The sequence below is a fragment of the Pongo abelii genome, chromosome 12, assembly GCF_028885655.2.
Source record: "Pongo abelii isolate AG06213 chromosome 12, NHGRI_mPonAbe1-v2.0_pri, whole genome shotgun sequence".
NCBI lineage: Eukaryota > Metazoa > Chordata > Mammalia > Primates > Hominidae > Pongo > Pongo abelii.
In genome coordinates, this window is record NC_071997.2 from 78,700,411 (window position 1) to 78,717,875 (window position 17,465).

At 36.4% G+C, this 17,465-nt stretch overlaps 1 protein-coding gene across 10 annotated transcripts in view; it reads left to right on the forward strand.

Moving 5' to 3' along the window:
* ASB3 (ankyrin repeat and SOCS box containing 3) overlaps positions 1-17,465 on the forward strand; it is a 256,125-nt gene that overhangs the window by 83,910 nt on the left and 154,750 nt on the right. For all 10 annotated transcript variants that reach the window (XM_024241978.3, NM_001204507.1, XM_054546492.2 and 7 more), the window contains 2 exons: positions 5,649-5,906; positions 12,174-12,304. In XM_024241978.3, coding sequence (XP_024097746.1) covers positions 5,649-5,906; positions 12,174-12,304 — 389 coding nt within the window. The remainder of the gene's footprint in view (positions 1-5,648; positions 5,907-12,173; positions 12,305-17,465) is intronic.

The following is a 17,465-nucleotide window of genomic DNA, read 5'->3' on the forward strand; positions in this document are numbered from 1 at the left end:
GCTAAGTCTCATTCCATTATCTTTAAAAGAGGGATAGTAATAACACATAAGCTTGCTTTAGAAAATTATTTTGAGGATCAAATGAGCTAACAGTTGTGAAAATGCTTTGTAATTTATAATTATTATCTTAAAAAAACCCTAGTTTTTTGGGTGAGAGAGTCTTTGGTCTCAATGTCAATATACGTACAGATCACCTTGCACAGGTGTCTGCCTTGTTCTCGCATTCCAGGGTATTGCCTGTTTGGAACATCTACTCATATTTTCAAACTGTCCTTCTCTGGGCAACTAGCTTTTGTAATTTACAAATCCAAATGTTTAACAAATTTAAAAGTTAAAAACAAATTTAAAGAAATTATCCACACAGAAGTACAGAAGAGAAAAAAGATTGAAGAAAAAAACAAGAGCGTCAGGGAACCAAGGGACATTATCAACAGGTCTAACATTCATGTCATTAAAATCCAGAAGGAGCGGAGATTGGGCACAGAAAAAATATGTAAATTAATAATTGCCAAAAAATTCCTGTTAGTGGATAAAGATATAAATTTACAGATTTAAGAGGCCTGTTAAACCCAAACAAGATAAACTCACAGAAAGGCGTGGTCAGAAAAATCAAACTGCTATAAACCAAATGTAAGGGAGACCTAGTCTCTCCCCAGATCAAAGAAGAAAAAGAAAAAGAAAAGTAAAGGTGAAGCAGTATGGTGTACAGTAGTCCTTGTTCACAGACATGAGTTAACAAACTTCGTTTTTGTTTTGTTTTGTTTTGTTTTTTTGCATCTCTTAGAAATTTTGCTCTTTGAAGTGGCTATGTAAGCATAATTACAATTTGTTTTTGTGCTATCGAAAGGGCATATGAGCGATTTTCTTTCATGTGAGACTTGTAATTGAACCAATATATTCTTAGGTAGATTTTCAGTAAGTAGTCATTGGAAAATGCTGTATTTTTAGCCTTTAAAAATAAAGTCAAAACCTCAAAATAACTGTTTTAGGAGGGTGTATTCTCTTAATCTTTTTATTTTTCATTCTAGAATTGGGCAACACCTTATTCTATAAAATAGAACATAGCAAACTTTAAGGTCAAAGAGACGTAGAATTTGATTGTGGGAATTTTGTCAAAAATATCAAGGTTCAAAAAACTTTACCAAAGTAGGATCACAGGTCAATGTGAAATAATAGTCACTTATCTCAACTAGAGTGATAATTAAATGGCTTCACAAGGCAAATGCAGAAAGTTATATAGCTGTAGAAAAACCTGAATTCTTTATTAGAGAGTTTTCATAAGTGATCAGATAGAATAAAGACAACATGAAGCACAGGGAATCATCTTGATAAAATGCAGAATCTTTGTTTTTTTTAGACCAGTTACCTAACAGATAAAGGAAAACCTTTCATTATTTCCAAGAAAACTAAATACCACATTTTTATTATCTAATGTCTGGCTGGTTGCTTATACATTTACTGTATATGTAATATGAGACTCATTCATTTTGAGTTTCTGTATGAAGCTTTGCCAATTAAGCAAGAAAATGATCATTTTCCCAGTAGATTTTGCTTTAGTATGTCAAGAGGTCATATAACCAGTGTCTGAGGGAAAAAAATTGAAGCTGAAAAATATGTTTTTGGTTATTTCTTTCAATAAGTAAGCATCTTAAAATTTGGATTGCCTACAATCACATGACTAAAATTAATTTAATTACAGTCACCAATTATAAAGCAAGGACAATTGAATATAATCTTAATTTTAAAATAGCTATCATATGTTATTTTTTTCCTCTTTTTTTTTTTTTTTTTTTTTTTGAGACAGTCTCTTGCTCTGTGGCCCAGGCTGGAGGGCAGTGGCGTGATCTTGGCTCACTGCAACCTCTGCCTTCTGTGTTGAGGCATTTCTCATGCCTCAGCCTCCTGAGTAGCTGGGATTACAGGCATATGCCACCACGCCTGGCTAATTTTTGTATTTTTGGTAGAGATGGGGTTTTGCCATGTTGATCAGGCTGGTCTCAAACTCCTGGCCTCAAGTGATCTGTCCGCCTTGGCTTTTTAAAGTGTGGGATTACAGGTGTGAGCCACCACGCCTAGCCCTTCTTACTTTTCTTAATGAGACATACACGAATTTCGTATATCACTTTTACCAGTTAAAAGAATTCAAATTTGGTCACAATACTGGTACCAGGTAACTTAGAAGACTCAATTTTCCCAAATTAATTATTTGATATTCTAATTTTTAGGGATTTGGTAATAGATAATAAGTTTAATGGTATAAGTTTAAAAATTTTATTTTTATAGCAACAGTGTGTTATGATAGTGTTAATTTGGTGTGATTGTTGTAATTAACACCTATCTGACTTCAGGTGTTAATGGCTAAAAGACTGTGCTTTTCTCATTTATATGTTTTCTAGTATTTCTCTGAAATCTATTAATTTAGTATTTGTGGACTTTCTTGCACTATTGACCTGTTGTATTCTAATAAACTTTTATCTACTTTTATAAATAGTACAATTAACACCAAAAGGTGATGAAAATGGTAAATAACAGCTTTGAGTTTTCGTCATTATTGTTGTTATTGTGGTTTTGAGATAGAGTTTCACTCTGTTGCCCAGGCTGCAGTGCAGTAGCGCAATCATTGCACACTGCAGCCTCAAACTTATGAGGTCAAGTGATCCTCCTGCCTTGGCCTCCTAAAGTGCCACAGGTTTTAAGTTTTCTCTTCCTTATTATTTTTTCAGCTAATTCAACTTTTAAGCTCATTATCAGTGTTCTGAAACATTTTTGGTAGGTATTCTTTGTGAGGATGACCCTTACCTCCTTTCACCACTCCCAGGGATGATGGAAAGGTGTCTCCTCCACTACTGTACAGATCCTGCAACAAAAGCAGTTTTTGTCCTTTGGAGCTAAAAAGTTAGCAGCTATATTGATATGAAGCCAGTCTTTCAAGAGTAATTGAGTAATCCATCTCGAATGAGGAAATATAAGAAAAAGACTCCTCCAAATGGAATGGGAAAGGAAGAGGGAAGTTGAGAAGTTTTAGGACTGTTTGAGCAAATATGAATGCCTTTTATATATGGCCACAGAAGTAGATTGTGGCTTAGCTCACCTGATTTTGTCTGTTTTTCTAGTTGATACTAATCATTGTTATTACATTAGTTTCATAGAATTCATTGTGTTCATTCTAGCCACCATATCGTGTGGGCACATCTGACAAAACTGAATGTCTTCATCTTGTTTTCAGCTAATGGTCAAAAGCCATTCAGTAAAACTCAGTATTTGGCCGTTATAATTCACCTAATAAGTTGGTTGGATATTTTGTTTGCTAATTGAACATAAAATGCTAAAGATATTTGCCCATTTCTATTTGTTTAAAATAAATTTTGTTTTCATGTTGAATTTTCTCTTACTGTGCTTCTTTTATATGTGAGCACTGTTTTTCGGCACAGTTTTGAACTTCAAGGAGCAGAGTGGTAGAAAATGTGCAAACCCCCAAAATAAGGTCTAGACATTGGATTTTAATTTTTAAATCTCTCCTCTCAGTATCTGATGTTGTTCACTTTTTATATAATGTACAGTCCCTCTGTCACAATTAATTCTTGATATTTATGTTAAACAAGATAGACTTTTGTTTAAATCTCAGGTACTTGAAGAGTTTTCTCAATTTGATATTAGGGCTACAGAGAGAATTTGTTGAAGTGTTAAGAGAAATACATACTAATTTATATTTTAACCAGAGGTTATCCATGCTCAAGGATTTATTGTGTGCTTAGTGACATGTAATAATCAAGGTCATATAGAACCCTGAAGTTGAAGTTGCTTGTGTTTCTGTAGTGTGCACATGTATTTGAGACCTTCTTTAATAACCCTCCGAGAAGCTCAGGGCATGCTGACAAAACTCTGTGCTTCTCCAGTTTATTTTGTGTTTATTTTATTCTTCAAATAAATGGTAGTTTTTTTTGGGAAAGGGTCTATATTGTAGCACTGTGCAGTTTTATAAGCCTTTTGGGATTTACTCTTGCCCCTTCTAATACAAAGCAATGTGAATGATTGGAAGAGGTTTAGAGCTGATTTTCTAAAGTGTGTTTTGGTAGAATACTAATTCTGTAGATTGTTAATAGATATTATATGGGATTAAAGGGGTTGTGTTGTTAAATAAGTTTGGGAAGTACAGGATTAAATAATATTGAATGTGTTTCTTTTGTGGAGGGCTTTTGATAATTTTTCTTATTGCAGTGTGCTTCGTGAATTCCTAAAAGAGGAATGGATCTACAAGGATTTGAAAAGTCCAGAAACATAGGATAGAAGTTATATTTAAGTATATATACCATTGTTCTTGTGTTTACAGAGTTTTGGGCATTTTATACTTTTGTTTGCTTTTTTCAGATTAATGATTATACCCATTGTTAATTTTAAAGGTACTTCTTCTGAAAGATATCTGAAAGTTGAATAAAAACATTGAGCATATAATTGGAAATGTCACTAACACATTGTTTAAAAATACATTCATCCTATCTTTCTTTCTCAGGCTCACTGTATACTGTATAAGGTTTCTCAGTTTTTTTCACTGGAGAGTATTTTTCATATGGATCATTTTCAGGAACTAAAGTTCCACGTAACCTACTTTGGAAAACATAGATCTGGCTCTAAAATATTCTTCAATTTGACTATATCATGAAGTGTTCAGTTTTCATAATAGTTAGAGAAGAGATATGACAGAAATTTGCTGTGTCATATTCACTGTTAGATTTTGGTTTGATATCATTATCCCAGTTCTGCCAATTACTAGCTCTGTGACTCAGCTTCAGTTTTTGCATCTACAATGGAGATAATAATAGAAGTTAATTAATTTTAAGATGTAGTGCTGTAAATTAAATTTTTGTTAATTAAAAAGGTTTTTAAATTTTTTTTAATAGCATTATAAATGTAAGGCCAGTCACAGTGGCATACCTTTTGGGAGACCAAGGCGGGAGGATAGCTTGAGGCCAGGAGTTTGAGACCAGCCTGGGCAACATAGTGAGACTCTGTCTCTACAAAAAAATTTAAAAATTAGCCAGGCATGGTGGCATGTACCTGTAGTCCCACCTACTCAGGAGGCTGAAGTGGGCGGATCACTGGAGCCCAGGAGTTCAGTTACAGTGAGCCTTGATTGTGCCACTGCACGCCAGCCTGGGCCACAGAGCAAGACCTTGTCTCTAGAAAAATAAATAAGTTTAAAAGTGGGAGGGAAATTGGCTAAGGTTATTGCTAAGGAAAATGATATCTTAGAGATTCCTAGAGTAAATCATTTAGTTTTAAGGATTAATCACATTGTTTATTGATTTTGTTAAGCAAAGTATTTTGTAGTAAAGATACTTAATTGTACAAAATATCACAATTTGAGTTTTCTGTCAATGATAATTCTTAAAATGACATTTATTTAAATGAATGTTTTAAATTATAATAATACCTCTTCACAGTTGAAAATTAAAAACCATGCAGGAGGGTGTAAAAAGCAAAAGCCCCACCACATTCTCTAATCTCAATCCACTAGATGTGTAGAAACCATCCACTATTTAATCTGCCATACTTATTCCCCAGCTATAACTACTATTAACTATTTGTAAGAAGTATCTTATGTCAAAGTCTAACTTCTTCTTTTTTTGTTTTTATTTTTTATGGTGGAGCTGTGAGTTCTTTGGAATTGTGAACATTCTTTTGAAATACGGAGCCCAGATAAATGAACTTCACTTGGCATACTGCCTGAAGTATGAGAAGTTTTCGATATTTCGCTACTTTTTGAGGAAAGGTTGCTCATTGGGACCATGGAACCATATATATGAATTTGTAAATCATGCAATTAAAGCACAAGCAAAATATAAGGAGTGGTTGCCCCATCTTCTGGTTGCTGGATTTGACCCACTGATTCTACTGTGCAATTCTTGGTAAGAAATTCTACCATAGTGGGGCTTACCCTTTTTGACTGAATATACTACCTTTAATTTCCTTCAGTTGAGATCCCAGTGTTTGGAGAAGGGTATATCTGTGTTTTGACTGTGATGGCTGAATTGGGGCGAAGGAGTTGGTGGCTGCTAATAGTGAGATTGAATTTAAGCACAGAGTCCTGGGAAAAGATAAGGGGTGACTGGAAGGAGATATGAGGGGATAGATGTCAGTGAGCTCTTCTAAGAGGGATATTTCTTCGACTTTTGGGCATTCCTCATGCTTCTCTTAAAATGCCTGTAACAGAAGAAAGAATGCTTGGAGCTGCTTTGGAGATTTCTGTTGTCTATCCCTCAGCCAACCAGACTGAATACTCCTGCCCTACAGCATCCTGTGTATTTGAAACTTGTCACCCTTAATAAATACTGATTTCTGAAGTATCTGAGAATATATTTTGTTTACTTCAGGTAGTTTCTCAGAAGGGCAGCCCTCAGTGAGAGATTATACAAACGCTGAGTCAGAATTTTTTGGGGGGCAAGAAGAAGACTCTTTCTATTAGCCTCCAGCCTTTGCAAAAATTGTTAGTGTCCTAAGACAAGTAATTGTAGTAGCAAGAGGACTCTTTTGGCCTGATAATTCAAGTCAAATGAGAAAATAAAATGGAAGTCTTCAGGAAAATAGAGGACTTGTTATTTTATAGAATTTCAATAAAATATCTAGAAGTCTTCACTTTCGTGTTTCAATTCTTACCCCGTGTGGTGTCTGTCCCTAAGGCACTCATTTTCTTCTTAGACACACTCCTTGTGTTCTTCTACCAAAGCTATTAACTCCTATTCGATATGACTTGCCCAGTACTTTCAGCCTTCATGCTCCTTTCTGGTTTCTAATTTATTTATTTCTTTAACCAAAACATAGAAACTGTCTGATACCTACTGCTGTGGTTTGAATGTGTCTCAAATTTCAGGTGTTGGAAAGAGTCCTCAAATTCATTTGTTGATGATATTTGGAGGTGAGATATTTGGAAGGTAATTAGGATTAGATAAGATCATCAAGATGGTGCCTCAGTGATGGGACTGGTGGGTGGCTTTATAAGAAGAAGAGAGACCGGAGCTGGCATGCTTTTGCTCTCTCACCAAGTGATGACCTCTGCCATGTTATGACACAGCAAGAAGGCCCTCATCAGATGGGCCCCTTGACCTTGGGCTTCCCAGTCTCCAGAACTGTAAGAAATAAATGTACTTTCTTTATAAATTACCCAGTCTCAGGTATTGAGTTATAGCAACAGAGAATGGACTAAGACAGAAATTTGCTACTGAGAAGTGGGGCTGTTGCTAATAACGATTACCTAAGAATATGGAAGTAGCTTTCGAACTAGGTAATGGGTAGAGGCTGGTAAAGTTTGGAAGAACAGTCTAGAAAAAGCCTATATTTCCATAAATGGAGTGTTAAGGGTGAGTCTGGTGAGTGCTTATAAGAGGAGAAGACTAGGAAAGTCTGAACCTTCTTAGAGATTACTTAAGTGGTTGTGACCAAAATGTTGATAGAAGTATGGATAGCAGAGGCCATTATGACAAGGTCTCAGATGAAAATTAGCAATACTCTGTTGGAAACTGGAGTAAAGGCCATCCTTGTTATTAATTAGCGAAGAACTGGATGAACTGTGTCTATGCCTAAGGAATTTATGGAAGGCTGAATTTAAGAGTGATGAACTAGGATATCTGGAGGGAGAAATAACTAAGTAGCAAAGCATTCAGGCTGCTGCATGGCTACTTTTGGCCACTTACAGTGAGATGTGAGGGCAAAGGAATGACTTAGGACAGAATCTATAATTAGGTGGGAAGAAGGTAGAAAATTTTGGAAAATTCTCAGCCTGGCTGTGTGGAAAAGAATGAAAGAGAATTTTCAGGAGAGGAACCCAACGTTGTGACTAGCAACCGTTTGCTGAGCAGATTTGTACAAATAGAAGATATCATCAAGACAATTAGAAAAAAACCTTGAAGGCATTCCAGAGATCTTTGAGGCTGCCCCTCCCATCACAGGCCCAGGGCTCTAGGAGATTAGAATGGTTTTCAGGAGGGTTTGTGGGGTGGTACTAATTCTGCAGGCATGTAGAATGCAAGAGCTGTGGGGTCATGGATTCCTCCACCTGGATTGCAGAGGTTGTTGAAAACAGTCTGGGGGCTCAGGCAGAGACCTGTCCCAGGGGAAGAGCCACTGCAGAGAGCCTTTCTAGAGCAATGCCCAGTAGAAATACAGGGTTAGAGCTGCCACAAAGTTTCTACCAGGGCAATGCCTAGAGGACCCATGGGAGCAGGGCTGCCATTGAGACCTCAGGACTGTAGAGCTACCAGCATGAAGTGCTGTCTTGGGAGAGCTGAAGTCTGGGCAAAGCCATAGGGGTGCCATAGGGGTGGGACTGAGCCTAGCAAAGTCATAGGGGTGGAGCTTCCTGAGATAGTGGAGGCTCAGCCTCCATCCCAGTTTATCCAGGAAGCCTTGACGTGGAGTCAGGGAAGATTATCTTGCAGTCTCAAGATAATCCTCTTGAATTTTGGACTTACTTGGGTCCTATTATTCTTTGCTTCTTGGATATGTCTCCCTTTTGGAATGGGAATGTTTGTCTTACACCTGTCCCACCATTGAATTTTGGAAGTAGATAACTTGTTCGATTTCACGGGCTCACAGCTGGCAGGAATTTAAGGTGAATTATGCCTTGAGTCTCATCCCCCTCAGATACCAAAATCCATGTGTTACTGGAAAGGGGTCCCAATCTAGACCCCAAGAGCGAGTTCTTGGATCTCATGCAAGAAAGAATTCAGGGCAAGTCCATAGAGTAAAGTGAAATCATGTTTATTAACAAAGTAAGGGAACAAAAGAATGGCTATTCCATAGGCAGAGCAGCAGCACAGGCTGCTGAGCTGCTTATACTTATTGTTACTTCTTGATTACATGCTAAACAAGGGGTGAATTATTCATGAATGAGTTTTCCAGGAAAGGGGTGGGCAAGTCCCAGGACTGAGGCTTCCCCCCTTTTTATACTATAGGGTAACTTCCTGAAGTTTCCATGGCATTGGTAAACTGTCATGGGGCTGGTGGGAGTGTCTTCTAGCATGCTAATGCATTATAATTAGCATGTAATGAACAATGAGGTTGACCAGAGGTCACTTTCATCACCATCTTCGTTTTGATGGGTTTGGCCAGCTTCTTGACCAAGTGCTGTTTCATCAGCGAGTTCTTTGTGACCTGTATCTTGTGCAGACCTCCTATCTCATCCTGTGACTAAGAATGCCTTAATTTTCTGGGGATGTAGCCCAGTAGGTCTCAGCCTTATTTTACCTAGCCCCTATTCAAGATGGAGTTGCTCTGGTTCATACATCTCTGACACATGGATGCTCAAGTCCCTTATATAAAATAGCATAGTATTTGTGTCTAGTCTATGCACTTCCTCCCATATACTTTGTCATCTCCAGATTACTTACAATACCTAATGCCATATAAATGCTATGTAAATAGTTGTTGTACTGTATTTTTAAATTTGTGTTATTTTTTATTGTTGTATTGTTATTTTTCATTATTGTTGTTAGTATTCTTAATCTACCATTGGTTGACTCTTAGGACGTGGAGGGCTATCTATAGTTCTGTTACTCAATTTTAGTAATCCTTAATCCCTTGCCTAACCTGAGGGATTTGTGCCAATTTTTCTTGCTTCTTCCTGCTCCTAAATTAGGAAAAACCTAAGCAGGGGGAAAAAATCAAACATTGCCTGTTTTCCTTTCCTCCCCAGCCAACTAAATGGACTACTTGTAGGCAGAAGGATTTATTTAGCTTTATTCTCTTAGAGGGCTTTGTAATTTATCCCCCCTTTCCCCAATTCTGATACTGCTCCCGCATTTTCCCCCACTTGTGAACAGTTGAGAATTTTTGTCACAATAAGCCATTGGGTGTGTGCTGTATTTATCGGATATGTGAAATATAAAAGAATTAAGAACTAGTAAAGTAGAAGCTGTTTTGAAGTAAGTTGTAAAACTTTTGGTGTTCTGAATGGAGATGCCAATTCCGTGTTTTTTACTCCTGAGGAGTAACTTTGGTTACTTTATATTCATTAGAAAAAATACAGTGGAAAATTTAACTTTAGCAATGAAAATGCTTAACATGGTCAAATTTTTGTTCACTGATCTTTTATTGAATGAGTAAAGCCAATGTTTACACTGCATATGATAAATGTTTTGCTTTCTTTGATCAAATTTACATTCAAAGAGCTATTATAAGAAACATTCTATAAAAATTCCAATATGTTGTTAAAGTGGATTTTGATTGTTATTTATATCACATGTAGGTCTGTTGCTTAATCTTTGTCACGTAAATTATAAACATATTTTCTGGGTATTGCTTGGCTTAAACAGTCTTGAAAATGTATCTGACTGAATAATTGCCTGTCACAATATTTAAATGCAAGACTAAGTCTTCCTCTGCCTGCGCACCCCACCCCCATTTAATGGGAGAATAGAACATAAATGTCATTTGTGCATTTAGTTGATTAAATGTCACTCGTTTATGATTGTACAATTGCTCTATGCAATGTAATGGTCACTGTAGTCAAGTAACAATACATTTTTAGTGGCATTATCAGTGTTGGTAAAATAAACTCACCGTTATATTAACTAAAGCTGTGCAAACAGATCTACTTGTCATGTATATGTTCAGATAACTGCATAAAAATGACTTTGTGTTTGGTCACAGTAAGACCTAAAGTGCATTAAGGCAGAAAAATGAAATCATTAAAAAAGGAATAAAGAACCAGAACCAAGTAACCTTTGATTTGGGACCCCTAGAAAGTCAAGGAAATTGTTTGTCTTTGAATATATTTGATCATTTCATTTATCCTCAGTATTTCTGATAAGTTGTGATTTCACTGAGATATGCTGAGAAATGAAATGTTTTCCCAAGACATCTGTGCTACACTTTAAGTTCTTCCTTAGATGTTTGCATATTGGAGAATTAAGAATTTGGGAAATAATTTTCATAATCTTTAGTCCATTATTTCAAAGATATTTTGACTCCAAATTACCAGACGTGTCTTTGAGATGATAAGCTTAGATTGTTATTCAGTTTATCTTCTTTCCTTGTATTTCCTTTCCTTCTTTATTTGTTGTTGCTCAGTAATACCTCCAAAGAGGTGACCTTGAGAATAATTTCTGTTTTGGTAGTAATTACTAGAAGCCCTAGTGACTTTTTTTTCTCCAACCATTGTGATGGTAGGGGGGTGTCTAATTGAATACAGGATAAGTAATCTTGTTAGGATTTAGAGTTCTTTTAAAGGTTTGACTAAATTTTAAAGCTTCTAAAAATATAATACTGAAGTTTTCAAATCATTTCTGGTAATATCAATTTTTCATATAATACTTTATAGTTTTAAAAGTATGTTTACTATGTTATCTCATATTATTTTCACATATAGTTCCCTGAAATGGGCAGCTTATGTATTATTCTCATTTTAAAGAGCAGGAGCTAGAGCTTAAAGAATTCAGGCAACCTGTTTTGGTTATAAGTAGCAGAAGCAGTATTAAACATCAAGACTTTTCTTAAGCCAGTGCTCTTTCCATTAGGTTTCAAGTGCTTATAAATTTTGGGTTAGCCTCTTTTGAGTGGGTTGGTAGGGAGTCTGACGTTATTTTGAAAGAACAGGGGAAGGTCTGTTTGGAACCCCTTCTTTCAGTCCTTAAAGACAAGTCTTATTCTGTTATATCGTTTAGGGCTAAATTTATAATGGGGGTAAGGTTCTTAGAGGAGAACAGCTGTGCATCCCTGGGAGGTGGGCAGAAACAAGCCATACTTGTACACTTGTACACTCAGTTTAGGGATAACTTGGGGTGTTTGGGCTTTATCCCTTTAGGATTATTAAATTATATGTCTGTAAGGATGGTCAATTTACATTTGGCAAGATAGTCCAAATGGGAGGAAATAATGGCAAATCCGCTGATGTCATTGGTGCTGTCACCCATGAGAAGGAAAGTTCCTACTCTCTCTGAGGTTCCTCTTGTCATCTCTTAGACAGCTACATAAAAAGTCAATTCAGTTAATAGGAACCTGTAGATGATTCTTAATATCCACTGATCTTGCCTCTAGTTACATAAATACTTAACATGCCCTGGTTTTCTGTCTGCCCTCCTCATTGAGATTTTGTAAGAATAGGTATATGGAGTTTGTTTCAAGTACGAACCCTTGGCATGTTTTGTTTCTAATATCATATTAACATCTTGCTAACATAGGATTGACTCAGTCAGCATTGACACCCTTATCTTCACTTTGGAGTTTACTAATTGGAAGACACTTGCACCAGCTGTTGAAAGGATGCTCTCTGCTCGTGCCTCAAACGCTTGGATTCTACAGCAACATATTGGTAAGAAAGAATAACTTTTAAACACACTTCACTGCTTTTCCTTCTCTTGCTTCTCTAGCTGTGTTGTAATTTTAAGTGATAAGATTCATTGGTGAACACAAATTAGACATAATTTGCATTTTCTTATGTGAGGAAAAGATGGGGTTGTTAGGGGATGGCTAGTAATTCCCTTCAGTAAAAATCATATTTGATTTTATAATCTTAGCCTAAGGAACATATAAAGAAAAGCAGATGTTTACTGATATTTTAGTTTTATGATATCCTTTTATTTTTAATAAGGATTATATACACAAAAGTAGGTCCTAAAAATCTGCTTATTCTGTACTTAGTTTGTGGTCAGAAAAATGCTAAACTTAATTTTTCTCTTTGGAATGTCTGTGGAGTTATGTTCTCTGTGTAATATTTTATGATATCTAAAAGGAAATGTAACCATTCTTTATACCTGTCCTTACTGAATGTATACCAGTCTGTTGGTATGGTATAACTATGGAGATAAGCTGAGTGCACATTCTGTGAACTGGTTGATATTTTAAAAGACTATTCTAGAACAAAATTTCAACTTACCTCACTTAAAAAAATTTTTAAGCTAGTTGAAAAAATGAAAGAACACACAGTGGGGGAAGATTTCACACAGGGAACAAGTTTAAACTGAACATAACATATGCAAAGTGTCCCTATTTACTTTTTCAGATTTATTTTGCTTTGACTATATTTTGTTAACCATATTATATGTCTTAAGTTAGGAAAATTGTTTCTTCACTGCTATTTTTACATGAAATGTAACTCTTCATAAAACATTTCGAATAGGTTTTTTACAAGTGAACTTATTCATATGTAGAAATGTGTCTTCTAATTTTTGGAAAATTACATTTAAGTAAATTTTCTCAATCAAAAACAGACATTCAGGAAAATAGGCTTTTGAACTGAGGTGTATTCAAACTGTTAGAGAGGTTTCTGTTAAAGAAAAAGAATTGATTTGGAGTCTTTGAGCCTTCTAGTATAGAATTTCTTTAATGATAATGTTGGAAAACTCACTCTGTGTAACTCTTAATGTTGAGAATTGCATCTGCTTTTACTAATTATGTATCTGCAGAAGTAGAGAACAAATATCTGTTCAGAACAGATAGACTATGGAACAATGGATTTGAGAACAAAGAGTCAAATGAGGGAGCATATGCCAAATGGGAAAATTATTGCTACGTATCAATTAGTAAGGATATGTGAGAGTTTACCCTTAAGACCTTAACATATGGCAAGTTTGTCCAGATGAAGGTAAAAATTGTGCATGAGTACTGCATTACCCTGCAGTAGACTAAATCCATCAAGGGCTTCTTGTTTAATTAAGTACTAGGTAGAGTTTGTGTAGGGTAATAATCATCATCTATTGAGAGATTTTTATTTTGGCTGAAGATTCAAGAAAGCCTTTCTCAGAGGCTTTTACTGAGCTAACGTAGCTAATGGTTTTCTGGTTTGTTTCTCTAGCCAAGCCCCCTTTTCTTGTTTCCAGTCTCATATATCCAACTATCTTTTGGACATCTCCATTTGCTATCTCATATCTTGACATATGCAAAATTGAACTTATTATTTTTCCTACAAATTCTTCTGTTCTGTCTCTGTTTCCTGGTTCAGGAGGTGAGGTGGTTTGGGAGTGCTATTTACCAAGAGAGTGAGTTAACACTGGAAGCTGTTTGTTATTTCATCCATAGCATAGGGGTGATTTTTGCCCCCCTGTAGACATTTGGCAATGTCTGCAGACATTTTTTTGGTTGTCACAATTGTTAGGGATGCTATTGCCATCTGAGGGGGAGAGGCCAGGGATGCTGTCAAGCATCCTGCAATGCACAAGACAGCCTCCTACACTAAAGAATTAACTGGCTACAAATGTCAGTAGCGCCGAGGTTGAGAAATCCGGACCCACAGTGACTCTCGTGTTGTCCTATCGTGGAAAGGCTTTTTATCCCTCTCCTTGTTACAACCTGCTTGGAGAAAGCTTGTATTCTTCCTCCTACTTACATTGGTCTCTCAGGGTATTCTTTGGTGCTTCCTCTTCTGCAGATAGTAGGTACCATTACAATGCTGAAATTTTAGTAAGACAAGGAGAAAAACTTAGTTGCCTGGCTTTCAGATGGGATTGTGACTCTCTTCCTTTCTATAATTCAGGGCTCTCTTGGGGGCACCCTTTTCTCATCAGTTTTCAGGATACTCAATTTCTGTATGTTGGTCATCGGGACTCCCTCCTTTACCGGGATTTTGAGCTACAAGATCTCTAGTAAGCAGAAGCATGATCAGGGTTTTAATACTAATGGGTATGAGCCTAGCAGGACAACTCTTTGATTAACCTCTTTACAAAACTGACCTTCTTGCTTTTACCCCTCTTCCTCCAATAACTTATCATGATATTAACAACCACTGCCTTATCAATATATTAAAAATTTTTTTTTGAAAAGATACCTCTTGCACCTCTGCCATTGTTAGTAAACTCTTAGATAATTCCTAGCTTCCTAGCTCCACTCAGTATTCAGTATGTATCCCTAGGGAAAGATTTTTCTCCCATTTTTTATTTGAGCCCTTTTCAAGTCCTGGAGATGCCATGTACTTGGTCAAAATTATTCTTTCCTCCCCTTTTTCCTCCCTAAGTAAGTAGCAACTTGCCATGGTAGTTTATAAACAAAAGTAACAACGCATTTCTTGCTTCTCATCTTTTAATCATTGAGTCAGATTTGTCTTCAAAAAGTTTCTAGCATCAGGAAGGAAATGTATACCAGGTCAAATTTACTGAGTGGTTGCAGTTTCAGTAACAATCTTTTAATCAAGTGCCTCTTACATACCTCTTAGAAACATCAGCCTAACCACATAGCAATAGATGTCTTACTCAAAAAATTTGCCAGCTCCTGGTCAGGTCTAAGTAATTAAATTCTTATGGATAAAAGCACTTGGCTTTAGTTCGTCCTGAACCTTTAATGATTAGATATATATAATTCTATCCAGAGTGTTAAATGGATCTGGATCCTACAAGGGATCCTTTAAAGGACCCCAGGAAACTCTCTTGATCTTTTTATTTCAGTGTTTCCCTGCTTTGTTCTGAAAAGGATTTAAAACAGTTTATATAATACGTATATATTATCACAAAACAGTAAAACAGAAATTAAAAGTAGAAGGAAAAGAAAAATGAAAAAAAAAGGTGGGGGATAGATAAAAAATGGAGTCAGGGAAAGCGTAGCAATGGGAATTTGATACTTGTCTGTTGATAGGCTGTACGTTTGGCTCTGAGCTCTGTTGTCATTGACACTAGGTGACAGGGTTCATAAGATAAAATAAACCCATTCCTCAGAATAGATTTTCTTGGATGCTGTTACAGCTTCCTAGACAATGGATGTCTTGGTAGCTGTGGTTTCTTGGGACCTTCTTTTACATGGACTGTTGTTATCATACCAAGGTACAATTCAGTAAAAGCAGTTCTTAAGTAGTCATTACGGTGTGGTTCAGGTACCCAGACTTCTGTTGCTACGACTTGACCAAGAGCTAGATTTTAGAATATCTGGAAACGGATGGCCTGTGTGCCTTTCTAGCAGTTCTCTCTAAATATTGTATGTCTCAACTCAGTTTTTAATTTAATTAATTAATTAATTAATTAATTTTTTTATTTATTTGGGGGGACAGGGTCTTGTTCTGTTGCCCAGGCTGGAGTGCAGTGGCATGATCATGTCTCACTGCAGCCTCTACCTCCTGGGCTCAAGCAATCTTCCCACCTCAGACTCCCGAGTAGCTGGGATCATAGCCATGTGGCACCACGCCCAGCTAGTTTTTGTATTTTTTGTTGAGACAGGGTTTCGCCATGTTACCCAGGCTGCTCTTGAACTGCTCCTGGGCTCAAGTGATCCTTCCACCTCAGCCTCCCAAAGTGCTGGTATTAGAGGCATGAGACACTGTGCCTAGTTTCAGCTTAGTTTTTAATAGTAGTACATAGCAATGAGTTCAAAGTTATACTACCTAAGAAGTATCAGAGTGCAGATATTTTGTATTGCAAATTGGATTGAGAACATATTTTTAAGTAACAGTTGATCTTCAAAGTAGAAGCAAAAGAAAAATGAAAAATGAAGGTTGATCTGTGGTAGGGTAAGTACTCCAGGAACATTATGAGGATTCCTAGCTAAATATGGTGGGCTAAGCAAGTATCCAGTTTAAGCAAAAATTTCCCTTGAAACTTTGAGCAATGCCCCTAGTTTTGAGCAATGTTCTTTTCTCACGTGCCCTTCAAGATAAATCATCTGTGGTAAGGACACCAAGGTAACTACATATGATAATTTATTTTATGAGATTGTTAGATGCAGAAACAAAGCTTAGGGTTAGGAATAGTTGGTCTGTAATCCTTTCTGATAATAATGAACTAGCATTCCAGTTGTCTGCTAAAGCCATTTCTAGTTTAGGATAATAAAACCTATTAGTTTTTAAAAGAATATTTGTTTTTCTGTTTTCTTTAGCAAGAACATGTATCTTGCTCAGTTTATAACATATCATTAAGTCATTTGTTAAAAAGATGAGAGTTGGAGCACAACCTTATTTTATGCCAAAGAAAAATTTTAACTTTTCTGCTGACTTCAACCTTATTATGGTAATGCTCTGGTGCAGGTTCTGCATGGACAGCAGACAGAATATAACGGTTAAAGGTTGAAGCTCTAGAATTAAATAGACATGCCTCCATCACTTTCTCTTTTTTTTTCCTTTGACTACCCAAATTTATTCATTTTAAACTTGACATGATTTATCGTTTTTAACTCTTAATATAGCACTAGAACCTCTTTAAAATTTCATGGAAAGAAAGTATTTATGACATATATTTAAAATTTATTGGCTAAAAATTTAAAAAAAATTTAGATCAATTTATTTCAGGCCATTGTAATCTGGTTTATATGGTTCTAGAGGGATAATCATGTACCGCAAATCCTTTTTTTTTTTCTTACACTTTAAGTTCTGGGATACATGTGCAGAACGTGCAGGTGTGTTACGTAGGTATACACGTGCCCTGATGGTTTGCTGCACCCATCAACCCATCGTCTACATTAGGTATTTCTCCTAATGCTATCCCTCTCCTAGCCCCCCACCTCCCAACAGGCCCCAGTGTGTGATGTTCCCCTCCCTGTGTCCATGTGTTCTCATTGTT